The 25,369-nt window shown below is 39.1% G+C and overlaps 1 protein-coding gene across 14 annotated transcripts in view; it reads left to right on the top strand.

Annotated features, from left to right (window-relative positions):
* The window catches only part of LDB2 (LIM domain binding 2), a 397,664-nt gene that overhangs the window by 279,419 nt on the left and 92,876 nt on the right, over positions 1-25,369 (top strand). For all 14 annotated transcript variants that reach the window (XM_063809412.1, XM_063809414.1, XM_063809413.1 and 11 more), the window contains one exon: positions 23,934-24,106. In XM_063809412.1, coding sequence (XP_063665482.1) covers positions 23,934-24,106 — 173 coding nt within the window. The remainder of the gene's footprint in view (positions 1-23,933; positions 24,107-25,369) is intronic.

Below are 25,369 nucleotides of genomic sequence, written 5' to 3'. Positions count from 1 at the left end.
AAGATAGATATGGTCTCTTCCTTCATGGAACTTTTGGACAACGGGAGGCTAGAGACATGTAGCAGAAAATTTTATCCCAACTCTGATAATAACTCAGACGGAGAAAGCATGCTTCTGACATATTATACAAGATCCTCCTACACTAGCTACAGATAATAAAATATGCATTTAGAATCCTTTCCATAGTATTTAAAGTGCCGATGAAATGGTTATTCATAATGTTTTATCTGCTATCTTTATTTTATTCTTTTTAATTTTCCCTACTATTAATATTAACTTCTCTGGTAAAAGAAGAAAAATAAAATAAACCCCTTCCAAATTTCTATGAAGCCAGGAGAAAAAAAAAAAACAGAGATATCCACTAGCAACTTGCAAAAACAAAAGGGAGTTCTAGGGGTAATAAAACATACACTTGACAACCGATATTATCCACTGGTGGGATATTGTTCATAAATCCACAGCCTGAAATTGCACGAATGATCACCCTGGTTATCAATTCATACATGCTTACGATGGCCTGGTGGCTCTGGGAATTACCTCCTTGGATTGCTGCAAATCCCTCATCTTCAACAAATTCATCATGCAAAGTCTCCACTATAATGAACCTTGGGTAAAGCTCAGCGCTCCAACGTATTTTAACATGTTAAGTGGAGTGTGGCCCATCTCAGAAACATAACAGTTTGGGAATGTTAGAAAAGAAACTTCATCTTTCCAATTTATTTTCCAAAATTATCTTACCACATGGCATCAATGCAGTCCTGGTGGTTTGAAAACTGAAATATTTATCCTCTCAGCAGAAGGACCACTAGGGGAGGTTCTCACCTGGTGGGATGGAGTTCTCCTGATCAGGGTCTGTAGCCTGGTGTGGTCTGCAGTAGGGTAAGCCTTGAGGAGTTTCTGGCAGGACAAAGGCAGCCAGCGTGTTACCTAGTTGTCAATCACAGCAAAAAATTTTTGCTTTTGTTTTTGTTTTCTACGGCTCCCATTGGTTCTCCTGGTTATTAGTCCATTCTCACATTGCTATAAAGAACTACCTGAGACTGGGTAATTTATAAAGAAAAGAGGTTTAATTGGCTCATGGTTCAGCAAGCTGTACAGGAAGCATGACTGAAGAGGCCTCAGGAAACTTACAATCATGGCGAAAGTCGAAGGGGAAGCCAGCATGTCCTACACGGCTGGAGCAGGAGGAAGAGACTGATGGGGGAGGTGCTACACACTCTTAACCAGATCTCTCGTGAGAACTGACCACACTCTTAACCAGATCTCTCGTGAGAACTGACTATCATGAGAACAGCAGGGAGAAATCCACCCCTGTGATTCCTTTACCTCCCACCAGGCCCCTCTTCCAACACTGAAGATTGCAATTCAACATGAGATTTGGGTGGGGACACAGAGCCAAACCATATCACCTGGAAACCCTCACAGAGAAAATCTGTGATGGCAACTGGAGGCTATGGAACACTGCACCTCCTTCCAGTATTCCATACCTGAATCGGCCTCACTGTCCTCTCTGTTGAACAGAGCAGAGCAGATTCTGTCACCTACCAAACACAACTCCATGTCACGTTCAGTCAATAACTGTATATGTGCATGTGGATATGTGTATGTATGTACACATATGTGTATATACACACATACACAAACATACACATGCACATATGTACACAAATATACATTCATACATATATACATATATACAAGGCATCACTCTTATTAGCTGCTGGGTGCCCTGACAAGTCCTATGAGCATGAATGCGAACAAGGCAGATAGGGTGTCTGTCCTCATGGAACCCACACACTAATAGGCCATGAAGACAATTCAAATAAAGCAGAGTGTCTCTGAATCTGATCTGGGATCACCTGCCTCCAAAGCACCTGGGACACTTGTTAAAAGTGTCAGACCCTAGGCTTATCCCAGTCCAGTGAAAATGGAAGCTGCTGGGGGTGAGGCCTGGGAATTGTTATCTTAACCTGCTCCTCCCCAGGTGTAGTCTAAGTGTGAGGAACACTGTAGTGTGAAAAATGCTGTAATAGACAAGTGTACGTAGTTAATGGAATTTGCAGGAGGTGCGCCTAACAGAATTGGCCTGTGGAAATCAGAGAAGGCACCCTGGAGGAAGTAGTTCCCAAGTTGGGAGCTCAAAAAAAAGAAAGAATTATCCAGAAAAATACAAGACAGAAGAGCAGTCAGAAAGAATGCTCAGCAGAGGAAAGCCAGAGAGACTATAGGAAGACTTCTCAGGGCACCCACCCCTAACATCTAAAGGACTCCATCAATACAGGCCAGGTTAGTATTCCTCCTTCTCTCCATTTATCATGCTTCCAATTTAATAGTAGAAAAAAATCTTCCTATGCGTCTTGGCATCCCAGTAAGCTGCATATATTAGTTTCACTTCTTCTTCTGCATACTTCTTTCTGATAATGACAATACCATAGAAACCTGAATTTGTGTTTGGACACGGTGCAGGATCTAAACAGATACAAAACCTTCCATGTGTAGCTCTTAGGAACACTGAATCTCTGACCTCTTGCGGTGCTATGGCTCCTTGGCGGCCATCCCCAAGGGAATGGATGATTTCACGTTTTCTATACAAAACCGAGTATGTCCCGAGAGTGAAACTTCCAACACCTACACTTGAATGGTCCATTTCTCCACTGGGTGTTAATCACTTCTTAATTTTATATTTGTTCAGGATCCAGCTTACTGTGGTCAATTAAGGTCAGGAGGAGATGTCGACTTGATTTAGTAAAATTGGATTGTCTGCCTCGAGTTTATCTCCTTGGGCTGGGCTGTCATTTGAATTTTATGTTTTTGTTCTTATTTCTTCCTACCATTTTTTTTTCCCAGGGAGGGTTTTTCAGTATTCCACTCGCCCTATCTGTTTGCAAGGAAGGTGTTTGTTTCTATAAAGTGCCTGTCCCATCTGATCTCCATCATCTTTATGGTCTTGCATTCTGTCACTGCAGCTCATGTCTGGCTGGGGTTCGTTATGTTTTGACAGGAGTTTGTTATAAAACTGGGGATCACGTCCGGCTTTGCCTTTCCAACTTCCTTCTTTACGGTTGCCATAAACTCATGCTGTTAAAATGTTCCCTCTGAGGAGAGGGTGAAATTCTAATAACAAAATCCTTGGGGGAGAGGAAAGGGGAGGAGGGGAAAGATAGAGGGATGAAGAGTAGGATAATTGAAGAGATGTTATTATGTAGCAAGGTACATACTAACAATCATTTGAATGCAAACTATAAAAATAATACCAAGAGTTTCCAAAGATTTGAGAAAATAATAACAGACAGGAGAACTTGATCTAGATTACCCTGACCTGCCTAGGTACATAATACATTTATATTGACATGGGATGGTGTCAGGGGACTTTTACTCGAGGAGGCAGCCAAGCTCTATGTCCCTGGTCTCCTGGCTCTGGGAAACAGCAAAAGGAGTAGGTTCTGATACAGAAGATGTCTCCAGACTCCAAATGCAGTCATACAGCACCAGGGCAGCCTCAAGTCACTCTTAGGAAACACGTTTTCTCTTGGTGGCCTTGTCTCCTCAACCTACAATTCACTCAAAATGGGTTATTGGCCAGAGACTAAGGTGGCTGGTTCCATCTCCTCACTCCCCTGACACCAACCACCCCTTTGCCCCACTGCCTACCTGGACATCAAGTTGATTTTATTCTCAGCACCTCTGCTTGGGAATGCATTGACCCGTCTTTCCTTCTTTCCATTCATCCTCCATCTCTCCCTTTCTCTTTTGCTAGCATTTATTCCCTATGTATTGAACACACACTGGGAATCAGGTGTTTTCCGTGTTATTTAATCTTTATGGCAAGTTAATAATAATAAAATTATAAAATAACTAACAATAGTCAACACATTATCTTGATATGTGCCAATGCAAAATTCAGTCATCCAACAGATGTTTATTTATGAAATGCCTACTATGCATTCTGAGAGAATAACCAGTAACAAAAAGACATGGTTCTTCCCTTTCTGGAGCTTGTATTCTTGTGGGAGAATGGTTGATACAGTAACAAGTATATAATGTGAGTATCCATGAATGTTAGGAAGAAAAGTTAATTAGGGTAAGGGGGTAGAGTTCGCCTGAGGCAAGAGCATTTCATGGATGGTTTTATACCATCTGTACAACATCCCCATGAGGTTGCTTCTGTTCTAATTCCCATTTATCCAACAAGAGACCTGAGACCAGAGTGATTAAGGAACTTGCCCAAGGTTACACAGCTACCATAAGGCAGAGCACGGAGTCAAGTCCTAGGCAGGGCTGCTCCAGGTCCCCACTCTTGACCCCATGGCCCACTCCTGGCAGAGGCTCAGGCCTAAGGAGCCTTGGGAGGACGAATCCCAGGAGGGTTCCCTAGACCTTCTTTTTTTTTAATTTTATTTATTCACTTTTTTAAAATTTCTTCTAAAAAAATGGGATACATGTGCAGAATGTGCAGGTTTGTTACATAGGTATACATGTGCCATGGTGGTTTGCTGCACCTATTGACCCATCCTCTAAGTTCCCTCCTTCACCCCCCACCCCCCAACAGGCCCTGGTGTGTGTTGTTCCCTTCTCTGTGTCCATGTGTTCTCAGTGTTCAACTCTCACTTATGAGCGAGAACATGTGGTGTTTGGTTTTCTGTTCCTGTGTTAGTTTCCTGAGGTTGATGGCTTCCAGCTTCATCCATGTCCCTGCAAAGCACATGACCTCATTCTTTTTTATGGCTGCATAGCATTCCATGGTATATATGTACCGCATTTTCTTTATCCAGTCTATCATCGATGAGCATTTGGGTTGGTTCCATGTCTTTGCCATTGTAAATAGTGCTGCAATAAAAATATGTGTACATGTGTCTTTATAGTAGAATGATTTATATTCCATTAGGTTATATATCCTGGAGATTGCTGGGTCAAATGGTATTTCTAGTTCTAGATCCTTGAGGAATTGCTAAACTGTCTTCCACAATGGTTGAACTAATTTACGCTCCCACCAACAGTGTAAAATCGTTCCTATTTCTCCAAAGCCTCACCAGCATCTGTTGTTTCTTGACTTTTTACTAATCACCATTCTGACTGGCATGAGATAGTATCTCATTGTGATTTTCATTTGCATTTCTCTGATGATCAGTGATGTTGAGCTTTTTATCACGTTTGTTGGCTACGTAAATATCTTTTTTAAAGAAGTATCTGTTCATATCCTTTGCCCACTTTTTTTGATGGGGTTGCTTGCTTTTTTTTTTTTTTCTTGTAAATGTGTTTAAGTTCCTTGTAAATTCTGGATATTAGACCTTTGTCAGAGGGATAGATTGCAAAAATTCTCTCCCATTTTGTAGGTTGCCTGTTCAGTTTGATGATAGTTTCCTTTGCTGTGCAGAAGCTCTTTAGTTTAATCAGCTCCCATTTGTCAATCTTGGCTTTTGTTGCAATTGCTTTTGGCATTTTTGTCATGAAGTCTTTGCCCATGCTTATGTCCTGAATGGTATTGCCTAGGTGTTCTTCTAGAGTGTTTATGGTTTTGGGTTTTACATTCAAGTCTTTAATCAATCTTGAGTTAATTTTTGTATAAGGTGTTAAGGAAGGGGTCTGGTTTCAGTTTTCTATATAGGGCTAGCCAGCTTTCCCAGCACCATTTAGTGAATAGGAGATCCTTTCCCCATTGCTTGTTTTTGGCAGGCTTTTCAAAGATCAGATGATTCTATATGTGTGGTGTTATTTCTGAGGTCTCTGTTCTGCTCCATTGGTCTGTATGTCTGTTTTGGTACAAGTATCATGCTGTTTTGGTTACTGTAGCCTTGTAGTATAGTTTGAAGTCAGGTAGTGTGTTGCCTCCAGTTTGTTCTTTTCACTTAAGATTGTCTTGGCTATACAAGGTCTTCTTTGATTCCATATGAAATTTAAAATAGTTTTTTTCTAATTCTGTGAAGAATGTCAATGGTAGCTTGATGGGAATAGCATTGAATCTATAAATTACTTCGGGCAGTATGGTCATTTTCTCAATATCGATTCTTCCTATCCATGAGGATGGAAGGTTTTTCCATTTGTTTGTGTCTTCTCTTATTTCCTTGAGCAGTGGTTTGTAGTTCTCCTTGAAAAGGTCCTTTACATCACTTGTTAGCTGTATTCCTAGGTATTTTTTTCTCTTTGTAGTGATTATGACTGGGAGTTCATTCATGATTTGGCTCTCTGCATGCCTATTGTTGGTGTAAAGGAATGCTTGTGATGTTTGCACATTGATTTTGTATCCCGAGACTTTGCTGAAGTTGCTTATCAGTTCAAGAAATTTGGGGGCTGAGATGATGGGGTTTTTTGAATATAAATGCATAGTAGGCATTTCATAAATAAACATATGTTGGATGACTGAATTTTGCATTGGCACATGTCATCTGCAAAGAGAGACAACTTGACTGCATCTCTTCCTATTTGAATACCCTTTATTTCTTTCTCTTGCCTGATTGCCCTGGCCAGAACTTCCAATACTATGTTGAATAAGAGTGGTGAGAGACAGCATCCTTGTCTTGTACCGGTTTTCAAAGGGAATGCTTCCAGCTTTTGCCATTCAATATGATATTGGCTGTAGGTTTGTTATAAATAGCTCTTATTATTTTGAGATGTGTTCTATCAATACCTAGGTTTATTGAGAGTTTTTAACATGAAGGGATGTTGAATTTTACCAAAGGCCTTTTCTGCATCTATTGAAATAATCATGTGGTTTTTGTCTTTGGTTCTGTTTATGTGATGGGTTGCACTTATTGATTTGCATATGTTGAATCAGCCTTGCGTCTCAGGGATGAAGCCGACCTGATTGTAGTGGATAAGGTTTTCAATGTGCTGCTGGATTCAGTTTACCAGTGTTTTTTGGGGATTTTCGCATCAATGTTCATCAGAGTTATTGGCCTAAAGTTTTCGTTTTTTATTCTGTCTCTTCCCGGTTTGGGTATCAGGATGATGCCAGCTTCATAAAATGAGTTAGGGAGGAATCCCTCCTTTTTAGTTGTTTGGAATAGTTTCAGAAAGAATGGTAACAGCTCCTCTTTGTATTTCTGGTACAATTCAGCTGTGAATCTGTCCGGTCCTGGGCTTTTTTGTTTGGTAGGCTATTAATTACTGCCTAAATTTCAGAGCTTGTTATTGGTCTATTCAGGGATTCAACTTCTTCCTGGTTTAGTCTTGGTAGGGTGTATGCATCCAGGAATTTATCAATTTCTTCTAGTTTATTTGTTTAGAGGTGTTTATAGTATTCTCTGATGGTAGTTTGTATTTCTGTGGTGTCAGTGCTGATATCCCCTTTATCTTTTTTTACCGTGTCTATTTGATTCTTTTTTCTCTTCTTCTTAGTCTAGTTAGTGGTCAATCTGTTTTGTTAATTTTTCTCAAAAAACCTGCTCCTGGATTCGTTGATTGTTTGGAGGATTTTTCGTGTCTCTGTCTCCTTCAATTCTTCTCTGATCTTAGTTATTTCTTGTCTTCTGCTAGCTGTTGGATTAGTTTGCTCTTGCCTCTCTAGCTCTTTTAATTGTGATGTTAGGGTGTCGATTTGAGATCTTTCTAGCTTTCTGATGTGGGCATTTAGTGTTATAAATTTCCCTCTTAACACTGCTTTAGCTGTGTCCCAGAGATTCTGGTACATTGTCTGTTTGTTCTTACTGGTTTCAAAGAACTTTTTGATTTCTGCCTTAATTTCATTATTTACCCAGGAGTCATTCAGAAGCAGGTTGTTCAATTTCCATGAAATTGTGTGGTTTTTACTGAGTTTCTTAATCCTGAATTCAAATTTGATTGCACTGTGGTCTGAGAGACTGTTTGTTATTATTTCCGTTCTTTTGCATTTGCTGAGGAGTGTTTTACTTCCAATTATGTGGTCAATTTTAGGATAAGTGCCATGTGGTATTGAGAAGAATGTATATTCTATTGATTTAGGGTAGAGAGTTCTGTAGACGCCTACTAGGTCTGCTTGATACAGAGCCGAGTAAAAGTCCTGGATATCCTTGTTAATTTTCTGTCTTGTTGATCTGTCTAATACTGACAGTGGGGTGTTAAAGTCTCCCACTATTATTGTGTGGGAGTCTAAGTCTCACTGTAGGTCTCTAAGAACTTGTTTTATGAATCTGGGTGCTCCTGTATTGGGTGCATATATATTTAAGATAGTTAGCTCTTCTTGTTGAATTGCTCCGTTTACCACTATGTAATGCCCTTCTTTGTCTTTTTTGACCTTTGTTGGTTTAAAGTGTTGTGTGAGAGACTAGGATTGCAATCCCTGCTTTTTTTTTTTTTCTTTCCATTTGCTTGCTAAAGTTTCCTCCCTCCCTTCATTTTGAGCCTGTGTGTTTCTTTGCATGTAAGATGGGTCTCCTGAATACAGCGCACTAATTGGTCTTGACTCCATATCCAATTTGCCAGTCTGTCTTTTACTTGAGGCATTTAGCCTGTTTACATTTAAAATTAGTGTTGTTATGTGTGAATTTGATCCTGTCATCATGCTGCCATTTGGTTATTTTGCACACTAGTTGATGCAGTTTCTTTGTAGTGTCATTGGTCTTTATATTTTGGTGTGTTTTTGCAGTGGCTGGTACTGGTTTTTCCTTTCCATATTTAGTGCTTCTTTCAGGAGCTCTTGCAGGGCAGGCCTGGTGGTAATGAAAGCCCTCAGCATTTGCTTGTCTGGAAAGGATTTTAGTTCTCCTTCACTTATGAAGTTTAGTTTGGCTGGATATGAAATTCTGGGTTGGAAATTCTTTACTTTAATAGTGTTGAATATTGGCCTCCAATCTCTTCTGGCTTGTAGAGTTTCTGCTGAGACGTCCTCTGTTAGTCTGATGGGCTTCCCTTTGTAGGTGACCTGGCCTTTCTCTCTGGCTGCCCTTAACAGTTTTTTCTTCATTTCAACCTTGGAGAATCTGATGATTATGTGTCTTGGGGTTGATCTTCTTGTGGAGTATCTTAATGGCGTTCTCTGTATGTCCTGAATTTGCATGTTGGCCTATCTTGCTAGGTTGGGGAAATTCTCCTGGATAATATTGTGAAGGGTGTTTTCCAGCTTGTTTCCATTCTCCCCATCACATTCTGGTACTCCAGTCAATCGTAGGTTCGGTCTTTTTATGAAGTCCCGTGTTTCTTGGAGGCTTTGTTCATTCCTTTCATTCTTTTTTCACTATTCTTGTCTGCATGTCTTATTTCAGTAAGGTGGTCTCCAAACTGATATTCTTTCTTCCACTTGGTCGATTTGGCTGTTGATAGTTGTGTATGCTTCACAATGTTCTGATGCTGTGTGTTTCAGCTCTATCAGGTCATTTATGTTCCTCTCTAAACTGGTTATTCTAGTTAGGAATTCCTCTAACCTTCTATCAAAGTTCTTGGCTTCTTTGCTTTGGGTTAGAAGATGCTCCTTTAGTTCATCATAGTTTTTTATTACCCATCTTCTGAAGCCTACTTCTGTCAATTCATCCTTCTGATCCTCTGCCCCGTTCTGCACCCTTGATGGAGAGATGTTGCGATCATTTGGAGGAGACGAGGCACTCTGGCCTTTTGGGTTTTCAGCATTTTTTCACTGATACTTTCTCATCTTAGTGAGTTTGTCTAGTTTCGGTCTTTGAGGCTGCTGACCCTTGGATGGAGTTTCTGTGGGGGCCTTTTTGTTGTTGATGCTGTTGTTGCCACTTTCTGCTTGTTTGTTTTTCTTTCAATAGTCAACTCCCTCTTCTGTAGGGGTGCTGCAGTTTGCTGGAGGTTCACTTCAGGCCATATTCATCTGATTCGCTCCCATGCCTGGAGATGTCACTCAAGGAGGCTGGAGAGCAGCAAAGATGGGTGTCTGCTCCTTCTTCCAGGATCTCTGACCCGAAGGGACACCAATCTGATGCCATTAGGATGCCAGTAGAGTGTCTGACAACCCCTGTTGGAGGATCTCACCCAGTTGGGTGGCACAGGTAGCAGGACCCATTTAACGAAGCGCTTTGTCCCTTGGTGGGGAGAGTGTGTTTCGCTGAGAGGGGAAACCCTCTCATCTGTGCTATCCAGATTCCTCAGAACTACTAGGAGGAGAGGCTAAGTCTGCTGGTCAGCAGAGACTGCAGCCATCTCTCCCCCTCCGCCTAGGGGCTCAGGCCCAGGGAGATCTGAATTCTGCCCCTGAGCCTCTGGCTGGAGTTATTGGAGATCCTGCAGGGAAGCACTGCCTGAGGGAGGATGGGTCAGGGTTGGGCCTGAAGAGGCACTCTGGCCGCAGACTGCCACAGCCGATGTGTTGGGTTGTGGGGACACGTCTTGGGACCAAGCTGTCCAGCCTCCCTGGCTCCAGCAGGGGAAAAGCACAGCCTGGAGCTATAGAAATGGGTGCCACTCTTCCCCTACCTAGGGAGCTTAGGCAGCTGTGAGTCCCAGTGCTGGCTGCTGCCCCTCCCACAAGGAGCTCAAATGGCTTAGACAGCAGGCAGCTGGTTGCCCTTCCCCTCCGCCCCCCCGCCCCCAACCCCTCCCCCGGGAGTTCAGTAGGCTTAAGCAGATTCCAGCTGAGAGGCTGTTAAGAATCTGCTGGTTCCGGGGTTGGGACACTAGACCCCGGTGGCGTGGGTTCGCAAGTGGGATCTTCTGATCTGTAGGTTGCACAGTTTCCTTGGCTGGGTAGCACGCTCATTTACCATCTCCCTTGGCTGGGAGGAGGTGGTTCCCCTTCCCTGTGTGGCCCTCAGGTAGGCCACCGCCCCACGCTGTTCTTCCTTCTCTCCATGGGTCACAACAGTCTTCTAGTCAATTTTGATGAGAGAACATGGATACCTTGATTGCTAGTGAAGGATTCACTCGCTTATTATGGTTTTTTCTATGGGAGCCTCTGAATTCCGCTGTTTCCAGTCGGCCGTCTTGGCCCCGCCCCCCAGACCTTCTTATTAGTTTTTAATAATGACAGAAGAGAGAGAATGAAGCCAGAGAGAGAAGCCTGAGCTGTGACCTGCAATGGAGCAGCCCTGCTCCTGACTCGTGTGGTCCAGCAGATGTCTGGTGTTCCTCTCTCCCTGTCAGAAGGCCTCCTCTCGTCCTGGAGGTGATGGAGTGCAGACCGTTCAGAGATGTCATTCATCTTTAGGAATGGAGCCCCAGTCCCCCACTGAAAGGTGATGGGACAGCTTCAAGGAAGAATGATGGGATAATGGCGGAAAGTCCGGTGCGCTTGTTATGTGTGTTTTAACCTATGAGAGACATTAGTGACGTGCTGCTGTAAGCATCGGCACCTAGGTCCAAGGATCAGGTTGACCAGGGCCATTTCAGAACCCATAGAATGCGCAGAGGCCGCTTTCTCTTGCCGAAAACCTGCACACAGAATGTCATACCCCACAGCTGGTGCCCAGGCAATGTTTCAGACATGGGTGGGTATAATTGGGCTGTTCCGTCCTGCTGCCTGAGAGCCTATGCAACATTAATTCTCTGTTGGAACGGTTGTTCCTTTTCTTGTAGACAATCCAAGGGTCAGAAGCCCAGCCCCCTGTGGACTCCCGAGGAATGTGAATCTGACCCTTTTTTTACTGCTTCTTATTTCCAAGGACTTTTACTTCCTGTAAAATGCCCCTGGAATGCTGACCTGGCATGCAAATAGTCTTTTTTTTTTTTTTTAAAGAAGTGTGATTTTCTGTATGGAGTCAGATGTTTGTGAATCGCACACATACAGTATGATAAGGTAGAAACCCCATCAAAACTAAGTTGTCTTAGATAGGAGACTTTATTTTTTACTAGCAGAACTCAAAATTAACTTTAAAAATGAATCTTTTAAAGTGATTACTCTAAACCAGAAACCATGTTCTGGACTAGAACATTGAGATATGAAAATTCCAGATGCAGGGCCCTAAAACCTTACTTCCCCTTTTTTGTGGTCTTGATTCTCTTGAACCTGAAATGAAAGTGGCCTTACCTCTGTGTTAGAAACCCGTGTGTACACATAACAGGTTCGAGATTGGCAGACTGTCCAAATAGGCATGCCAAGTCCACATTTATCCACTTGCCAAACATCTCATAAGTAGCTATTTACATCACAAATGTGCCATGATACTGAAATGATCAAGAAACGTTCTCTGCCTTCAGGGAACTACAGACACTGAAGGAAAGACAATAAAATTGATGATTACAATGCAGTGTGATGAGTCCCAAATCTGTGCATAAACAGGGTATTATGGGAGTGATAAGTAGAGCTAACATGTGTCAGGCATTGTGCTAAGCACTTCACGTGCATAGTGTTATTAATATTTGCAACTGCCCACTGAAGCAGTTATTGTTGTATTGCCATTTTGCAGCTGAAGAAACTAGGGTTTAGAGAGCATAAATCATTTCTTCAAGGTCACAGTATGAGTAAGTAGCACAGCCAGTGTGTGAATCAGAAACTTTCAAGGCAGTGCTCAAGTTTATGAACACTTTAAGAATACAAAGGAGAGAATGAGAGACAAAAGGGCAAGGAGGATGGTTCTGGAGCTTGAGACTTGAGGTTGCCTATGAGTTTGGATAAAACAGAAGAGATGAAGCAAGGCCCCCCTGGGTGGCGGATGCTGAATGAGCAAAGGTTTCAAAGAATGCAAGTGCATGGCAGCACTGAGGAAGTAGATGAGATTGAAATGGCATTGAGAAAAGGGTGTGGGGGAGAGCCAGTTTATTATTTTAATTCTACAAACCTTTCTTTTGACTTCAAAATCCCCTTTCAAGGGTCATGTTTTATTAGCTTCTATTTTAGTAACTGCTTAACACTTTAGAAGGAATGTCTTGTATAATATCCAACCCTGAGGAAAGGACCAGTTTTACCCAAGTCTGCCTTCTCTCTACAGAAAGGAAATCACCTCTCTCACCACTCTTAGAATTGCTAACGGTTGATGATTCCTGGTTTAGGTTAAACTGGAAATTACACACATATGTCTGTTTCTCTGGCAACATTTCTCTAACCCAGATGAATCGTGTTGATATTAAAACACAAAATTCAATGACTTAGGGTGTCCCCATTGGTTTGAGTTGGAGAAGTCCTGATAAAACATATTGAAATAATTTTATAAGAACTCTTAGAGTTTGGCAACTTTGAAAAATAAAGGAGTAGATTTTCTTTTCTACTTCTCTAGTCTGGAGTAATTTTTCCATGCAGCCAAGTGAATGGATTTTGAGTAGAAAACTGCAAACCATCTGAAAAGGTCAAATGTAAATTAGTCACTTGGAGCAATAACCACATGAGCTGGATGCCTGTCATTAATTATTTACCTTTATCATTTACATGCTGATAAACTTTTGAGTACTTGAGGGCTGTCACTTTGTGAGGGACATGCTTTATGATCTAAATGGCAAAAAATTAAAAACTTGACAATATTAAGTGTTGGTGAAAGTTGTGGGTGAAACAGGTACTATCAGGGCTGATAAGGAAGCAAATTGGTAACAGCATTTTGAAGGACAATTTCTGGTACCTAGTAAAATAAAATATATATTTCCCTTTCTACCCTGTTGAGAAAAGAATGTAAAACAATCTCTGATGTCCCTCAACATGGGAATATCTAGATAATTTTGATAGAGCCATACTCTAGAATACAATGCTGCATTTAAAATCAACAAATGAGTCTTCTTATGTACACTAACATATTTAAAGCTGAAAACATATTATTGACTAATAAAAGAAAAATCCTACCATATAGATACATTTAATATAACTTTGTGTAAATAAACACAAAATACAATGAAACAAAATAATTTAAAAATCTAAAGGCTAGGGAACATTGATAAAAAGGTGACCTAGGAAGTGGTGAAGGCACTGAGATTGGTGGGTATAGGGTGGTCAGGGAACCTACACTTACTGGTAACTGTTTTACTTAACCCTAGCAGTTTAAACAAATAAAGTTTGATATTCCAATGTCTTAACACCATAGAAAGGTATTTTTTGCTCCAAAGTCCAAATGAGTTCTCCCCAAATGTGGCAGTTCCCCCTCCTGGTGGTAACTTAGGAAACCAGAGGCTCCTCCATTTCCTGACTCCTCCATCCTTAGGGCAGTGAGCAGGGCGGGGAGGTCTCTGGAATCTGCCCACTGTGTCTTCAGTGTCTGGATGTCAGAGATAGGGAGATAGTGCACCAGCTACACACAGAATGATTTTACTGGCCTGTCTGGAAGTGGGATTTCCCTTCTTGACATCTATTCTGTTGAACAAAATGAAAACAATGGAAGTGTCCATTAGGCACTGGCCACAACTCTGTCATAAGACAGCACTGAGCTAAAAGGGAGTTTGATAATTCTGTAAGGTCTAACTCAACACCTGGAGAAAAGAATCAATTTTATTGTGACGAGCTAGTAAGTACCTGTGAGAGTAATATGGTGTTTTTTTTTTGTTTTTTTGTTTTTTGCACATGTATTACTAATGTGACTTAAAAACTAATTATAATTAAATCAAGACATAGAAATTACCAACATTGGTTGATCAAAAACAAAAAGTGTTCCATTTTATTCCACCCTAACTCCAAGTAAGCTATGTAGTTTTACTTCTCTGATCATGGAATTTCTCTCCTATTAAAAGGGAGGTGTGGAATATAATCATGGATAACCTCATTACTTTTATTAAATAATTGTCAGCATTTTATATTTTATTTTTTCCCACATCTGTTAAGTGCCATTCATGATCACTAATCAAGAGCTAATCAGTATTACCATAACTGGGATCATCCTACTCGAATCAGAGAAACATGTTAAGTATGTTCCTTTTTAATGATTTTTTTAAAAAAATATAGAACTAGCTAAAGTTGCATTTGAAGACCTTCAGGAATCCATTGGGATTAGGAGATGCTGCTGGGAATTACTGGACTAAACCTTTTGCTGGCCTTATCTTTCTAACTTAGCATCCAGCAAGTGGCTCAAATAGAGCACTGCTTTCACTGACATTTGTGAAAGGAATGAATTAATTCATAAGTTAAATTTATCCAAAAATGTGGTATATGTGTGCATAAGAGAAAGTAAGGTTTATACTAGGAGTGCAAAAGGTGTTCGATAATTGAAAATATATTAATGAATCGTTTTCTAAAGGAAAATTACTTTATTACTGAAAAGGCATACAGTCGAATTAGACATTTATCAGGATTAAAAAGAAAAAAGTCATAAAACCAAGGAATAGAATAATAGTTTGTTTTTCTTTCCATAGCAAGTAACAAGATCTCAAATCAACATTTAGTACTTCCCCTAGTCCCAGATACATTCCCTAAAACTATCAAGGGGAAAAAAGAATGCTCGCTACTTCCCTCATTATTTAAAATTTTTCTGAAAGTTCTGTTATACATATATATATATATATATATATATATATTTTCTCATGTTATTGCAAAGTTATTGCTATATATATATAAGAATATATATATTCTCATGTTATTGCAATGGTTAGAACAGGACTATATATAGGAAAGGAGAATCTATATATAGGTAAGGAGAAAGGGAACAAAAATATCAATATTTGGGAATAGTGGATTATTTTGCCTAGAAAACTTTTTAAAACATTCCCAAAAAGCTATTAATATTAATGAATATTCAGTTAAATGCCTGGGCTACAAATAGAAATACAAGTTTTAAAATTCCATTAACCATTTAGCATAACTAAAATATTCAAGGATCTTAAGAAATGTTAAGTATCCAAATATAGAAAACTACAAACCTCAGAGGGTGCAACATATTTGTTGGCCAGGCACTATGGCTCATGCCTGTAATCCCAGCCTTTTGGGAAGCCAAGGCAGGAGGATCTACTGAGGCCAGGAGTTCAAGACCAGCTGGACCCCGTCTCTATAAAGAAGTAAAAAATTTAGCCTGTCATGGTGGCACCTGTGTTCTCAGCCCACTTGGGTGTCTGAGGCAGGAGGATTCTTTGAGCCCAGGAGTTTGAGGTTACAGTGAGCTATGACTGCATCACTGCAGTCTAGCCCAGGTGACGGAGTGAGGCCCTTTTTCTAAAAGAAAGAACAAAGAAAAACTATGGAATTTTTAAAAGATAAAAATAAAGATTTAAACAACTGGACATACATTTCATATTCCTTTATAGGAAGATTGGATATTTTAAAGATGCCAACTTTTTCTTAGTACATTTAATTTAATTTGAATCAATTTCTCTCCCTATTTCTTTTTTGAATTTAACATAATTATTTTAAGGTTCATATGAAGAATAAAAAACAGAGTACAGTTATGAAAATGCTGACATAAAAGAGTAATACAGAGGGCAAAAATAAATCTGTCAGACGTAAACTACATCTTAAAGTTTTAATAACTAAAAGACTATTGTATCGTCATAAGGAGAGAGCAGGAGCTCTATGTAATGCAGTAGCTCATCCGGACGAGATCCTCCAAGGTATAAATATATAACATCTGACCAAGGCAGCAGCCTAGATCATGGGAATATACCACCTTCTCTAACTAATGCTGTTGCTTCTGCCGGGACCACTCTCTTGCTGCGTCCTCTGTGCCTGATTAACATCTCTGCATCCCTTAGCTCAGGTCTTTCTCTGACACCTCACTCTCTCCACATGGACTCTGCACTATCTTTACAAGCCATTAGTAACACAGCATGGACTTATTATGGAAGTCATTAGAGGATTTCAATTTCATACTTACAGGGTGTTTGATTCATGTTAAGAAGTCCAGTTAGAAGGAGGTCTCCATTGCTCTGGTCTTCTCCTATACAATGTTATTGTCAGTACTTTAGATCAAAGTCGAAAGAGTTTTGCCACCATGAAAGACACACATGTAGAAGAAATAGCCCATAGTATCACTGACAGAATCAAGATCCAAAATAACCTGAATATGTCGAAGTAATGGATTCAATTAAATGAGATGAATTCTATCAGGTTTACATGTAAGCTTCTATGACTTGAGACCTATAAATTCACATATTTATTGCATTGACTTATTCATTATTGTGTGTCAGACAATGGGGAAACAGGAGAGACAAGATGGAGCCATGACACATATCGCGCATGCCCTTAATTGGTGAATTAATGATGCTAAGAATTGCTTGATCCAAAGCTCTGTAACAGCAGGAGTGAGGTCTGTCTTGGTCATCCTTGTTTCTCTAGCACTTAGCATCTACTGCAAGGTAGGGTGACTGAAGTCTTGGTCAAGTTATTAAAAATTTGGTAGGTAGAAGTGGAAGAAAAAATGCCTATTTATAAGAGGATCAAAAATTTTTATGGTGTTTTGAGACCATGTTGGCAGCTGGAAAATGCATTTAGGAAAAACAGAGTAAATTATATCATTGGCTAAAATCTTTCAATGTCTTGACATTGCACTAAGGATAAAATGGAAGCCATTTGCCATGGTTTAGAAAGTCCCACATAATCTGACCCTGCCTCTTTCTGTGACCTCATCTCTATCATCTTGTTCTCTTTGACCACCCTCCTGCCACAAAGCCTTCTTTCTGATACTGTAGCACACTAAACTCGTTCAATCAAAATTCATTCCTGTCTTAGGGCTTTTGCCCCTGTGGTTCTTGGGCCTGGACCTCTTTAATTCCAGATCTTCGCACGGCTTTGTTCAATTGGGACTCACCTCCATCATCACTTTTTCATGGCAGCCTTCCAGGCTGGCCAATCTAAACTAGTTGGCCTTCCCGAGCTATCAAGTTTATTCTCTGTCTCCTTACTTGTCTATTTCTAGCACCTAGAACAATATCTGGCCTGTAGTAGTTACTTAATAAGTATATATGAAATAAATGAATCTTTGAAATCACAAGACAGGTCATCAGAGAGAAAATATTCAAGTAAATTAGTTTGAGAAAATAAGTAAAAGGCATATTAGAATGAAAGTCATGCCAATTTATAAAAGTAAAATTAATTAATTAATTCGACTTGCATTCCCTTCACCAAGAACAACAAGATCTACCTTGAACTAGTATCACCCCCATCACAGGTCAAGCATATTTTACTTCCATTGTTTTGGCTATATATAATGGTTATTTACCATAAATAAAATCATCAGTCTTGTTTATCTCACTCCTAGGAGCATATTCATTTGTATGTCAGCATAATGCATTTACTGATTTCTGAATACAGATAAGTTTAAAGTTTAATGACTCTTGGTGTTTATTATGTATCTGAATAATAGAATTTCCATTTGGATTTTTGAGATATAGCAGAATTACAGTAGCTTTAGCAGAACCACATAAAACTACCCAGATTTAGCCAACGAATTTATCTATTTTCATGTTTAGATAAAAATTTTTTAAATCCTAGTATGGTAAATAATTTTAATATAATTAAGTTTACCTAATTAAAAACATGTGCTTGGTTATATAGTTCTCTCTTTTCAGAGTTGCAAAATCATCAGCTAAATAGTGATAATGTGTTAAATGGCATTAATATATTGTTAGTTACAAATTTTCCTCTTACTCCACATTTTATGAAAATCAGACTCTCAACCCCTTTTGTTTCTTGGAAGTGAATTGTCTTTGAAACATAGAAATTGCAGGCATTTAAAATTGTAATTCACGCCCTGAAATTAAAAAGTCTTACATTAGATGATGGTTTCTCAAAAGGCTTGTAGAACTTCAGAGCACTTAAACATAAACTTGAGAATTGCAGTTTGGTAAGGGTATTTACCAAGAGCTTAGAGTCCCACCTAACAGACTTCCAGAGAGTTAGAAATTCTCAAAATAAGAAATAATCACTACATTGATTTCCTTAAAAGTATTTGTGTATATCTGTTTTAACACAACCTCACCAGCTTTATGTTGTAATCCTTTTGTTATTATTTTAACTTTGTACTTCAACAACTAGTTCGAGTATTTTCATATGTGGTTATTTTCTACATGCAGTTTCTTTCATGTGAATTACTTATAAACATCCTTAAGTTTTTTTTAATGCATTTCATAATTACTAAAAGAGATAAAATGCTCTAAAAGGCAGACCTTCTGCTTTGGGGAGGAGGCACAGTAGTTTATGTCTTCTATATGAGCTCCCAGCTTGTATTACACCATTTTGTTTCTAAACAAGGAAAAAAGTTAATTAACATCAATGAATATCCTGTAGATATCCTAATATCTACAAGTAATACCTACAAGAAAAGATAGAAGTTAGATCCTGCCTCCACCACACCATCACCCTATCAACTTCCATAGCAAGAATTTCTGGGGAGTAGGGATGGATGTAAACAAAATAGAACAACAATGAAAATCTCCCTAAGGAGCTTGAAAGCAGGGATCCACAGCTCAATTAGCTATGAATTAAATCTTAGCTATTTCTGGACTAATCATATTTACCTATAAAGTGTAACATTCTTTATACACATTTCAACACCTGAATAATTTAATGTGTGATTTTCTTTTATCTTTCATGAATACATAGATAAATAATGTATGGTATATTTTACTCACCTAACATCACAGAAAATCTTCCTGTGTTCTCTGGCTCTCCACACTTCCCAACTTTTGGACCTTTGATCTAAATGTGTCAGAAAAATACCATCGCCTTTATAATCTACTATAATCTTAATCTCACTCCAACAATATTCAGAAGACATAATCCTTTTCATAGGAGCACAATGTAGATTTATGTATATCAATATTTAAATTATTTTAATTCCAGGGATTAAAGTATAAATGTAAAGTGTAACTTTGACATATGATTGTAACAGTATAAAATCTAAATAGATTTGGAACTGGTGTGGCTGTCGAGTTAGGTGACCGCTGAACCTAAATCTGAAATGTTCACTGATTTAGTCATTTATATCTGACTGTGCCATGCAGTGGCATGGTTGACTGCAGTAAAAGAACATGCTCATCTCAGAGCTTCAGAAATAATAAAATCGTACACTGAATTCAGGATACAGGAGATACTGATAAAGAGTTCAAAATCATAAACCCATTTTTATGCTTTATCAGCGATCACATCGTGTTATAGATACTTCAATACTTGCTACCTCTCCTGATAGAAATGAATTTGAAAGACAGGGACAAAAATCTAATTCAAATTCAAAAATGAATTTGAAAGAGAGGGACAAAAATTTGTGTTTGCAGCATCGACCGTCAACCATGGAGCTTTATACCTACTCCAGGTTCAGTGAATGTTTACAGAAGAAATTGATGAATGATCAATAGAATGATTTCTTCAGGCACATGGGATTTTGTTCTGGCTGTCTGTCCCATTCACTGCGCATTATTTATATATTGCACATTGCGTGCGTATGTGCATGGTGTATGTGTGTGTTTCTTGTATTTTTTATTGCTCTCCCTTGTAGAACAGAAGCTCTTGGCAAGTATAGTCTCTGTGGGAAGCAGAATAATGCCCCCTGCAAGGTATCCGTGTTTGAATTCCTGGTATCTGTGAATGTGACCTTACATGGCAAAAGGGGCTTTGCAGATCTGATAAGTTAAGGATCTTGAGATGGCAGATTATCCTGAATTCTTTGGGTGGATTCAGGGCAATCACAAGGATCCTGAAAGTCAAGAGGGAGGCAGAAGACGGAGTGAGAATGATGCCTCGCCAGGCCCCAACTTCCCACTATGAGTTTTGAAGATGGAGGAAGGGGCCACATGAAAGGTGTGTGAACATCCTCTAGATGATGAAACAAACAAGAAAATAGATTCTCCCTGAGAACCTCCAGAAAGGAATTCAGCCCTGCTGACAACCTGACTTCAGCCCAGCAAGCCCTATGTCTGATTGTCGGGACTATGAAATAATAAGTTTGTGGTGCTGTAGGCCACTGTGTTGGTGGTAATTTGTTACAGCAACAACAGGAAACTAATACAATCTCTGACACCTTTTTAATCTCCTGCAGCTTCTAACACAGTGTGTTGCAGAGAGAGTCAGATATCTCTTGTAGCTGATCGCTCTCATCACTTCCTCTTTATTCTCTCAGTGTTTACCACCCTGCCCATGCTGGAACAGGACTGCAGTGGTCAGGATTTCTCTATTTGCAAATGACAGAAATCTAACACGAACTAGCTTGAGCCAATTTAAAAAAAAAAAAAAGAAAGAAAGAAAAGGAGGTGCGCACCTCGCATAAGTGTGACCTCTGAGGGATGGCATTGGCTTTATTCCCAGCTGAGACTAGGGCCCAAATCAGCCCATGAAGACTCTCTGTCAATTTGCTTTGCTTTTCTTCTGTATTCAGGCTCCTATATTTCCATGACTAGAAAGTTTTTCCTGGCAAAACTTCCCTCTTTCTTTCAGGGAAGGATTCTTATTTGACTAACTTGTGGCTAGCGTGGTTGAAAGGGGCTGCAGTTATCTATTGATACATTAAAAAAACACCTCAACACATGTTGACTTAAAATACAAATATTTATTTTATTTACTTATGTTTCTGAAATTTGTGCAAGGTATGTCAGGGACAGCTCATCTCTGCTCCACGTGACACCAGCTTGAGGCAGCTCAATTGGAGCTCAAGGATTCACTTCCTGGACAGCTTCTCCCATGCAAGTTAGTGCTGTTTGTTGGCTGGAAGCTCAGCTGGGGTTGCTGGCTGGAAGACTCAGTTCTCCTTCACATGACCTCTCCACATGGCTAGGTTGGGCTTCTCATGGTATGGCAGTCTTAGAGTAGTAAGACTTTGTACATAGCAACTGACTTCTTCCTGAGAACAAAGTGAAAGTTTCGAGTTCTTTTAAAGGTGTAGCCCAAAACTGATACAAGGATACTCATGCCACATTCAGTTGATTACAGCAGATCACAGGGCCAAGCTCAGATTTATGGAGAGGGGACTACGTACACAAGGGCGTGAATACCATTGTCATGGTTTACTTGGAGCACCGAACTGTGGGTTTAGTCTACTATGGTGGATAATGAACCTTTGTGACTAATGGTCTGAACAGGACCATGGGAAAATGGGAGGGCAGGCTCACAAAGGAAACAGGGCTGAAAACAAACCTCCAGTATCCATGGCAACCATTTCCTAGAGTGCTAGAAATTATTCAATAAAGCAAAGCTGTGTTTCTCTTTAAGTGTATTTACTACATAATTTGTACATTTTCTGGATTTGGGGAAGTAATTTAAAACTTAGGTTTAAACTTAAAGACTCTCAAACCTTTTTCCCATTCAACTTTTCTTATATTATGAATGAAAACGATGGTGATATATAGCAAACAGTGCTCTAAAGGAATTAACTTGTGCAGGATTCATGATAAATAAAGTATAATGTTACTAATCCAATGGTGGTTATTTGCCATAACCTTTTTAATGTGACAATTCTTTGGCCTACATCTGCATTTTTATGGTTTGCATTTATTCTCAACGGTATGAATCCCAAATTGTCAAATTACTTAGGCTGATTTATGATAATTAGCTTTAAGTTAGAATATTTGAAATGCATTCAATTAATTTTATCTGTTTAGTGAAGTACAATATGGATTTTAGCATTACAAAGTTTTCTTTATAACATTAGCTATGCATTTGTTAAAGGACATGGTGGACTCAAATTACTCTCATTTGAATTTTATATTTAGAAAATGAGCATGCAGTATTGGAGATTAGGCAGTATTAAGAAAATGTATGTAGAAAGATTATCTAGGATGGAATCACCGAAAATCCTGGAATATTTAGCAGACACTTGTTGACTGATTTTACCTGCAGCAAATATGAGGCAATAACAACTGTGTAAATTATTTAGAGACTAGTCATCCATATGGGGATTCCTTAAAATCATTTCAGAAAACAATTTGGCAGGGTATTTTCTTTATACTTATTTTTTCCAAGTTCATGTACAAAAGAGATATAGATCCACACAAAGTGGATTATCACTGATTCTTTTAAAATGAAATTAAATATTTTAAAACATTCAAGTGACGATTGGGTGATCTTTCCTAGCTAAAGCTTTCTTTGGTAGTTTATTTATCTTAAATATTATTTTTGTCTTTCAAAGGGTATTATATAGTGAATGTAAGAGATTTATTAAAAACCTTGGATTGCTTGAGAGTGCTTTAGAACTTTGCCTTAAAATCTGCACATAGGCAAAATTCCTGATATTATGAGTTGGGATTTCCAGTGTAAGAGGATTTCAAATCACTGCTGAAAAAAGGGCTTGTTACAGATTTCTAAGCGTCCTGTATCAGAAAGGCCCAGCTACTTATACAATCGCTGAAACTAAAATGGGACAGGACCAGACACATGGAATGAAAGAGACCAATTTAGACCAAGTGAAAGGTATCAACTTCTCTTAAAATTAGCCTTTTATTCTAGAGAGAGATCTTACACAGCTCCAAAAGCAGATAGAATAATCAGTATTTACATAGTTATGGATCTCTTTGTATATGGAGATGGGAATTATTTTGTAAAGATTTCCATTGTTTAAAGCAGTTGGAGACATAGTGTTTGGAAGAGCAGTTATTTGGGTGTTTATAGACATGCAGTTAGAGACCCCAAATATTTACTTACAAGTCACGTGACCTTGAAGCATTCAAAATAACCTTTATTTCCCCTCCATAATAACATTTTTGGATCTCAGTCCTGCACTCTCTTGGGGTTGTTCTGAAGATACAGTGAGAGAATACCAAAATACTTTACACACTACAAAGCATTATGTTATTAAAATTTATATTATCACTAGTAACAATAAAAATAAAACATGACTGGGTAACTGGCCTATACATACATGATGCATTAAAAAAATCCAAGCAGATTGGAAGTGTCTTATTTTTATAAACATGTTCACTCCAAAAGTATACAAGGTCCAAAGTAGTTCATGCGTTTCCCCCCTATTATTTTTAAAGTACTAACCCTTATTTTATTGACTTGCAGTGGACACAAAATCTAGAGAGATGACCGGACGCATTTTTCCTGAATAGTTGGGGATTATATTTTATTAACTGCAACCCAGAAGGGTCATGGCTGTTTTTAAAGAGAAATTTGCCCCCTGGTATGGTTTCTTGAGATGATCAGTAACCGGTTTTAGGAGGTTTGGCAATGGTGTTGGGTGTGTGGGGCTGGTGGGATATTTTTGTTAATGGTTTGTTTCTCTGTGTTTCTCTCCCAGCTATCGGCAGGACCCTCATCCCCCGTTACTTTAGCACTGTGTTTGAAGGAGGGGTGACCGACCTGTATTACATTCTCAAACACTCGAAAGAGTCATACCACAACTCATCCATCACGGTGGACTGCGACCAGTGTACCATGGTCACCCAGCACGGGAAGCCCATGTTTACCAAGGTACAGGACAGGCTCTGTCACATGCCCGGCTTTTCCTACTCTGAGTGCATTAAAGAATAATAATTATGGTTTTCCTATGGAACCTGGGGCTGATTGCTCATCTCCCAGACACTTTCAACACCATGAGAGAATCTTTCTTGTTTGTGACATGGCTTGACTCTTGGGGTGAACACTGTTCTAAGATGTGTGCATGAGATTCTGAGCACATGAAAATCAAAGAGGAGGGAGCCCAAAACTAAGAGGAAGAGAGGTTCTACTGCCTTTTAAATTTTAGTTGCTAGATTAGAATTGTTGTTTTATACAAAAGATCTACTATAGCTGAAAGAACATATCCTATTTTTGCGTGGTCAGCACTGTATTTCAGCTTTGTTACTGAAATAACTTTTTAGAGCTGGATTCAAATTTGAATAAGGGAAGAATCCTCTAACCATGACCCAACTGTAATCTGTAAGGAACATAAAAACTTTAACATGTCAATGAAATTAGGGAATTCAACAAGCAGCTGAACAAGTATACTTACAAAAGAGTGAATGAGGGGAAGGCAAGTGTCAGGATCAGATTATCACAATGTTTGAGGCTGAATTCAAAGCCCCACGAAGGCTATGAAATGAAAAATAGAAGAGATGGAGATTTAACCTCATCTTCTATACATTTTAGATCTATGATCCTTGCCCTACATAGGAAATTGACATATGGAATATTCCCTCTCACCAAAGACCTTTCTGGAACACTACAGATAATCTCTTTATGTCCTTTTGCAGGTAGAAAAATTAGTAAGAACAAATATTTAATCACAGAATCTGACAAACAGAAGTTTATTTTAATGAACACTAGTTTACTGCATTTTGACTAAGACTCAACATGAAACTAATTTGTGATATTAATGATAGCTATCTCTTTTAGTTCAAAACACAAATGACAACGCTCTCTTTATACTTAGGAGAGGTTGAATCATCAGGGTTAATTGCAGAAGCCCAATGTATAAAACTGAAGATGTGTTTATTACTTATGCAATTTTGCTGCAAGAATAAAAATATAATGTTTCTTATTTATTCATTGATCTTTTTGGTATAGTTTCATCTCTCCAGTGCCCATGCTGGTGTACAAAACCAAAGGCAAAGGAAATGGTTGTAAAATGCAAAAACAAATCATCAAATACCATTGATTCTACGGCATCTTAATTTTGTCCGTAGACTTTTTTAAATGTAGGAAAGGGTAGGGTTTTTCTTTTTTCCTGTTCTAACAGGCAGAGAGGAGAGTTGT

Source organism: Pan troglodytes, chromosome 3 (genome assembly GCF_028858775.2).
Source record: "Pan troglodytes isolate AG18354 chromosome 3, NHGRI_mPanTro3-v2.0_pri, whole genome shotgun sequence".
Lineage (NCBI taxonomy): Eukaryota > Metazoa > Chordata > Mammalia > Primates > Hominidae > Pan > Pan troglodytes.
This window is presented reverse-complemented; position numbering and strand designations above follow the sequence as displayed.